General features: G+C 23.6%; 1 protein-coding gene across 1 annotated transcript; it reads left to right on the top strand.

The window, feature by feature from the left end:
- The first annotated feature begins 1,437 nt into the window (after nucleotides 1-1,437).
- LOC129615328 (prothymosin alpha) lies at nucleotides 1,438-7,356 on the top strand. The gene is made up of 3 exons (XM_055530474.1): nucleotides 1,438-1,676; nucleotides 6,104-6,315; nucleotides 7,161-7,356. Exons 1-3 carry the CDS (start codon nucleotides 1,651-1,653, stop codon nucleotides 7,325-7,327), a joined length of 405 nt encoding a protein of 134 aa, XP_055386449.1. The 5' UTR covers nucleotides 1,438-1,650; the 3' UTR covers nucleotides 7,328-7,356.
- Nucleotides 7,357-7,789: the final 433 nt, after the last annotated feature.

The raw sequence follows: 7,789 nt of genomic DNA, 5'->3' as shown, positions 1-7,789 counted from the left end.
TATGTATGTATATAAATATATTTCCCTACTAAAACTAAATGGCTGATTTAAAAGCTGAATAAAATAAAAACATTTTTGATTTAAGTGTTACCATCGCTGAAATATATGCATAAATAAAATATGAAATATATGCATTTCAGGAAATATATTAGAAGTGTTGTCATTATATGAATTGCATTTTTAATTGAATAATTTTTTTTTGTGTTTGGAAATTGAATTAGTATGAATGTGTTTGTTTTTATAGTACAGTCCAAAAATACACAAACATATTAAGTTAAGTTTGGTCAATTACTTTTGATTATTTGTTATGTTGTATATCACTTAAATTATCCATTTAAATAATATTTAAAAACAGAATTAATAGTGAGCGACAACGGCGATCAATTTTCGTTGTTCACCAAAAACAACACCGGAACGATAAAATCAACTGTTCAATATTTGGTATATAATCTGATACACGCATGAAAGCAGATGATGTAAAAAAGACCGCCACCAGTAAAACTGAATTTTAGGCAGTGATTTCGCATCATTCTGATCAGCCCCAATTATATATTTCTATTCTATATAAATTTTGACATTTGCGGCGAAAAATTGCTCTTATTTTGTTTTAAACTTAAAATGAAATAAATAGTGTAGAAATATATTTACTAAAATATTTCAGAAAATAAAAAAAATTAATTGGATCAATATTCCACTAATTAATAAGGTTATATTTGCGCGGCAATTCTTAAATTTACAAAAACAAAAATATAATAAAAACTTTAAGTTGTTAGATGTAAAGAAAATCTAAAGAGTAAACTGTATTTTACAATGTATTTTAAAATTAAAAAATGAATAAGGTTTAGGTAGGAAAGAAAGAGGTTAGGTAGGAATTACGAGGAAACGAAAACTATAAAATTTTACAATCTCATCAAATTTTACAATGAAGTTTTGTTTTTGTTTTTTTGTTTTTTTTTTTGTGAAAATTTTATGAATAAATTTTATGAGAGAATGAGATGAAAGAAGAGAGCAGTAATAAACTATTTACAAACATATAATAATATATATCACTATTATGTATATAAGAAAATTATATATACGTATTTATATATAACATGATATAGTTGAGAATATTATATACCCCCACAAACACATCTATATGTACATATATTGAATGAAATTAATTTTACCAGAAAACTTGACAGATAATTAATAAGATGAAAAAAGACAAGAGAATATTATTTTTCATTTCTTTTTGTTTTTTTCAAATCTTTTGTCTCTCTTGATTTAGAGAATTTTTTTTTTTTACGCTCTCTCACTCATTTAAATAATTCATGGCATGGCGGCGCTGCTCTCTGCCTTTTTCATCTGGCGTAGTCAGCAACTAAAAATTCATAGGAAAAGTTTTTTTTTTTTGCTTTTTTTTTCAAAAATTTGAACTCAAATTTTACGAACTCGTTCTCATTGCGTATTTGTCAGCGAAGTTGTTTGCACGTTCAGTTGCTTTTGATCTGCACACTTTTTAAAATTTTTTTAAAATTTAATTTTTTGCCAGTGGAATATAACAAAATAATATATATATATAAATTAATATATATACATATATATATTTCCTAAATTAAAATAATTTTTTTCTGTAAATAAATAAATAATTTATAAAAAAAAAAAAATATGGCTGATATCGAAGTTCAAAATAAGTGAGTAAAAAAAAAAAAGGAAAAGTTATTAAAGTATAAAAAAAAAAGTTAATTTTTTTTTTTTTAAATATTAAATAAGTATGTATATTTAATTTTTAAAATAAAAAAGGATTGTGTGTTTGTTAATTTGAATAATATGTGAAAGAAAAAAAAAAACCGGACTTCTATACACATTTTTGAATTTTGAAATTTTCGCTTGGCGGCAATATGGCGTCGGCTTGTTTTTTGCGTCGTCGTCGTCGTCTTCGTCGTTTTTCTCGTTGTGGTCGTCGTTGTTAATATTGAAATTCAAAATTTTCAGATACATAAATTTTGTTTTCAATTATTTTCTTATTTATTTTAAATCAATAAAATAGATTTTTTCGTTTTAATGGAAAATATGAAAAGTTTTTCTATAAGTTTTTATAGAATTTGGTAGATAAAATGAAAAAATGTCATGAAGAAAGGGGGATATGCGAGAAAAGATATTTTGAAAAAATAAAAAGTTTGTATAGAAGTTTCGTTTAAAAAGAAGAAGAAAAAAATAAATAGAAAAAAAAAAAACGAAGAATAAAACGGTTAAAAACTTTTTTTGTATTGTAATTCAGTTGAAAAAGGACGCTTGCTAAAAAGAGACAAAGAAATATAAATGAGTGATGAGATAGTATGAAATAGAGTTATATAGAGTTATGTTGTTAATATATCAAAAGAAAAGAAGAGAAAAAAAAGCGTTTGACGTGTTTTTTCTTTTTTTTTTTCGTTTTGTATATTAAATGTGGTTTTTGTTATATTTCACATTGTACTATTTTGTGTGCGAAGGTGTGTGTTTTTGTGTTTGGTTGTGTGCGTGTGTATAAGAAATAAATTTCTTTTATACAACAAAATTGGGTACACATTTTTTTTTTGACAATAGAATAGAAGCCGAAAGATATTTTATATACATACTATGTACATACAACTGTATACATTCATACATCCATACATACATACATTTCTTTGCTTAACTTGCTATTGGCGGTAATTTTTCAAGAAATTTTTAAAAAGTCGAAGAAAAAAACTTATTTTTAAAAGGTTATGTTTGACGTGCGCGTGAATTTTTTTTTTTTTGTTGAAATGAAGAAAAAAGAAGATGAAAAAGCTATTAGTTGTGAGTTTTTAAGGTTTTTTTTTCTTTTATATAATTGATCGGTATTTTTCATGCGTTTTATATAAAAATGGAGGGAGTCTACCTAGTTTGCTGGAAAAAAAATTAGTTTTAATAGTTTGCGTTAAATTACAGAAGTTTTTGAAATTCAATTATTTTTTTTTTTTTTCTAAATTCCCATCCCTGTTTTATTTCTGAATGAGGTTATGAGCGCTTAAATAAAAGAGATAAATTTAAAACAATTGTATCACGCAATTTTTTTTTATTCAGCAAGCTGAATATGTGTGCATATGTATATATACATACATCCATTAGCATATATCCATACATATTATGTAGTATATAATAAAATTTTCTTTTAAATATATATACATTTATATATATATGTATATATATCTATACGTTAGTTTGTATATATATATATGTATAATTATATATATATATAGGTATATGCAAGTTCCCACGAAAAAATTTTATTCATATTTTATTTTCTCATCGGAATTTAATCAAAAAAAAGCTTAACTTTTAATGGCAAAAAAAAAAGAGAAAAAAAGGTTAATAAACTAAAAATGAGGAAAAGAAGAAGAAAAAGGAAACAAGAAATGTTTTCATTAATATATATACATACATACAAACAATTAAACATACGTATTCTTCAAACACAAATTGCTTTATTTTACATTTTTATTAATAGTGTTATATTTCTGTTATATATATATGTATATATATGGTATATAGGTATTGAATATTTTTTTTTGTTACTATACACGCTATGTATATAAATATATAATATACATATTTTATATATCACATTTATATAAATATATAAACATATATAATTAAGTATAAATTGAATTAAAATGTATAACAAGGTGGGCTTGCTATGCATATAATATTTTACAAATTGTTATATATATATATATATATATATATATATATGTGTACTATATTTATGTGTGTATATACAAAAAGAATAATAAATAAATACCGCCAAAGCTTGTTTTTCTTCTATTGGTTATATATTATACTAAAGTATATAAATGGTATATATATATGAAATAGGCATATAACAGTTTACTTCCATATTAAAAAATATTTTAATAAAACAAAATATCAAATTAAGATTTTCCAAAAATTAATTCCATTATATAAAAATTTATTTATATATAGGCAGACATACTATGTATATAACATTTTTTTTAAGTGAAATAGTAATATATCATCTTAAAATTAATATACATACCTAGGTATATATAAATTAATGTTTGTACATATCTGTTTTTGATATTGAGCTTAAGTTTCATATGTGTGTGTATGTGAATAAAACGGATAAAACTCTCATTGATATATAATTATGTATTCATACATATATAATATATATGTAAGCATTTATATATGTACATACACACAATGTTAGATGAATAAATAAAGTAAAAAAAAAAACGAAACGAAACAAAAAAAAGAAATAAGATCAAAAAGAAATTCGCGTCGGTGCAAAAGCATGTTAAACTTTTTATTATTTTCATAATATTTGAATGGTGTTCATGGAATAGATTCTTTGTTAAGTCACATATACATATGTAATTGACATTTGAAAATATGTACACATTTCATTTGACATATTATTTATTTATTTTTGTTAGAAATCACCAAAATGCATTATGGATTATGAAAAACAAATTCATTTAAATGCCCCCACTATACACACAATACAGTGTTGATACAAATTCAGTAATTGCAAATTATAAGGTCCTATCATAAAAAAGTGAATGAGACAAAAAATGAGTGACAGGCAAAAAACTACCTTTTAAGTTGGAATTACTGGTTCATAGCTTTCGCGACAAGCTGAAGCTATTTCATATGAAAATTTGAATTTCCGACATTCTCTTTATTTTTAGTACAGCTTTTTTTTTTCTCTCTTCTTTGAATCAACTTCAACTTTAGTGCGATGGTTTTTTAAAACTTCCAATTTACGTATACTGAACTATTACAATTACATGTAATTCTTGTCAAAAAAGTAATAAATGCATCACAATAAAAAAAACAGCTTTTTTCAGACGAACCAATGAACCATCAAGAGAAAAAATATTTCGACTACAAATAGCTTAGCTCAAAAACGACGAACCAATGAATCTAGCTTTACCAAAGAAAAACTGAGTGAATGATAAATAGTTGTACGATTTATATGAATTTTGATGGATTTAAAAATGACATTCGAACATTATGTCAAAAATATATGCAATGTTTTTGGTAGCAACATAATACCGGGTACACAAAAAATACACAATGAAAATTGGCTTTGAGAAAGTTCGAAATTTCAAAAGATTTTGTCTTTTTTTATTTTTATTGCACATTAAAGATTTTATAGAATTTTTTTTCCCTGTCGTTGAAATTTTATACCACTCTCTTCCCGTATATCTTTTTTTTTATCGTGAATTTTAATAATTTCAGAATTTTGAAAGATGTTTTTCGCGCCAAGGAAAAATGTATTGTGTTGTGGCATGCGTTATGCTCCAATTTAATATTATATCACCTGTCGGAAACAAAATGAAATATTTTTTTTTTTTTTTTGTTAAGATAAGTTTCTGTTTTGTAAGCAAGCTGTTTTAAATGGAGTTGTTTACAACGTCAATGCATATATGTCTGAACTGTACGTATATCTAGAGATATATGTACATATATACTAACTCATGTAAGAAATTTATATAGTATGTACATATGCAAATATTTCTTAAAGGAATTATGTATGTTTAAGTAATTTTATGTAATATTGGTTTATTTCTTGGGTTGGAGATAAAACTACTCTTGAAAATAATAAGCTGAGCTTTGAATATTGGGAAAATGTTAAAATTTTATATGTACAATATATATGTAATTATTTATGTACATAATTGTTTACCGGTTGAATGTAATAAGAGCTTGAAATGTGCATTTTATGTTACATAAAATAATCATGTAATAAAATGTGTATGTCGCCTTTTGTTGTATATATATAATAGATATATACATATATATTATATGATACAACAAAAATTTCTTTTTAATTTTCAAAAATGCTAAAGTTTAATATTTTATGGCATCGTTTTAATATATTTATATTTTGTGTATACTTTTTATATTTTCACGCTATATGATTTGTGTGTATTGTTGCTTGATGGTTTTCCGTTAATTAGACCTTTTGTCTTATGTGCATATTTAATAATATGAAATTATAAATGAAAATTTTTTTTTTGGAACGTGTCGACTTTTTTTTTTTTTATGTATGTACTCGTATAATATTTTAATTTTTTATTTATAATTTTAGTGAAACTCCAGTTGAAAAGGAAGTTGAAGAAACAGCAGAATCTCTAAAAAAAGATAAAGAAGCAGCAGCTGAAAGTAGTGAAGTCGCTGAAAATGGTAGTGCAGCTGAAGAAAAAGAAAATGGTGATGCTGCCGAAGAAAAAGATGATGCAGAAGAAGAGCAATCAAATGAAGATAAAGAAGAGGAAGAGGAAACAAATGGTGATTCCACAGGTTGGTTTAATTTCTTTAATATATTTCTATGTTTTTATGGATAGTTAAAATTTTATTAAAAAGTGAAATCTGAATTGATTGCTATTTTGGTAATTATATTTGGTGGCAAGAAATTGTAAGATTTCAATAATTTTATCTTCATAATTTTATCATCAAATAATTATTCTATCGTTCAATTTATTTTTGGAAAATTCAATTAGAATTTAATATTTCTCATTTCTAGTTTGATTCTTCTTTATCAATTTTCTAGTAATTTAAAACAGAGGCTTGTTTTACAAATCTATTTCGTACATTTTAGGTGTTAGTTGGTGAAAATTTCTTTTTTAATATCAATATAAAATATGGTGTTATCTTGTGTTACGAAAATTATTATTTTTTTTTTTATGAACGAAATCTAAAAATGAAATAAAAAAAGTCGTTGAAATTACTTGGCTCCTTCTGGTACCTGCCATATAACTTCAAAAGTTATTTGGCTATATCTTAGAAACTATAAAAGCTATAGTATTGAAATTTCACGCAAGCGAATATATTAGTATGGCCGATGTGTTTGATAAAATTCGTTAAAATTGCTTGGCTCTTTCTGGTATCTGCCATACAACTTCAATAGTAGTTTGTCACACACAGTATTGGGTATCACAGAGTTGACACGGTCAACTCTATTCTCGTTTATTTAATATATTTATTTTCATATTATATTTTACTTACATATTACATTGTCATGTTTTTCAATATCAATTGACCAAAAAATAGACTTTTAATAAACTATTATAAGTGTACGTACTACTTTTTTTAATATTATATGTATATTTATTTTATTTTTTTTTCATTTACTTATTAATACATAGATGCTCCAGAAGCAGTAAAAAGAAAAGTGGAAGAAGCTAAAGCTGATGAATCTGCAACACCCGAAAAGAAAGCCAAATTATCTTCATCAGAAAAAGAAGATTCAACAGCTACAACAGAGAAAGAAGTGAATGGCGCTGAAGCAGAAGTAGCAGCTGCTGAAGCATAAATAATTAAAAAAAAAAAACAAAAAAAAAATATAAGAAAACAACAAAAAAGGCTTTTGCTTTTTTACAAATTAAATACAAATAAAAAATATTTTTTTTTTTTAATTATAATTAAAATTTAAAAAAATAAAAAAAACCTACTATATAATATAAAAAGTAAATAATAAATGTATATCTCAAAAACAAAAACAAACAAAAAAAAAAAAGAGAAAAAATAGAAAAGAAAAAAACCCACAAATTTAAATTTAAAATGAAAAAATAAAAAAAAAATTAATTTACAAAAAAAAAAACAAAAAATTTAAAGAAAAATATATATATAAATAATTAAAAATAAAAAACAAAAAAAAAATCAAAGAAACTTTAAACTATAATAAAGAAAAAAAAGAGAATAATAAGAAAAAGAGTAAAATAATAATTGCAAAAAAGGTTAAAAATTTCAATAATTTTGACAAAAGAGGACTAAA

Source organism: Condylostylus longicornis, unplaced genomic scaffold (genome assembly GCF_029603195.1).
Source record: "Condylostylus longicornis isolate FDR11 unplaced genomic scaffold, ASM2960319v2 ptg000005l, whole genome shotgun sequence".
Taxonomy (NCBI): Eukaryota; Metazoa; Arthropoda; class Insecta; order Diptera; family Dolichopodidae; genus Condylostylus; species Condylostylus longicornis.
The sequence above is the reverse complement of the archived record's forward strand: the minus strand, read 5'-3'. Positions and strand labels throughout refer to the sequence as shown.

Bases quoted from the DNA above. Each gene is read 5' to 3' on its own strand.
- LOC129615328 (XM_055530474.1), top strand. From the start codon at position 1,651: ATGGCTGATATCGAAGTTCAAAATAA. The intron at 1,677-6,103 runs GTGAGTAAAAAA...TTATAATTTTAG, and splicing joins GATATCGAAGTTCAAAATAA to TGAAACTCCAGTTGAAAAGG. The intron at 6,316-7,160 runs GTTGGTTTAATT...ATTAATACATAG, and splicing joins AACAAATGGTGATTCCACAG to ATGCTCCAGAAGCAGTAAAA.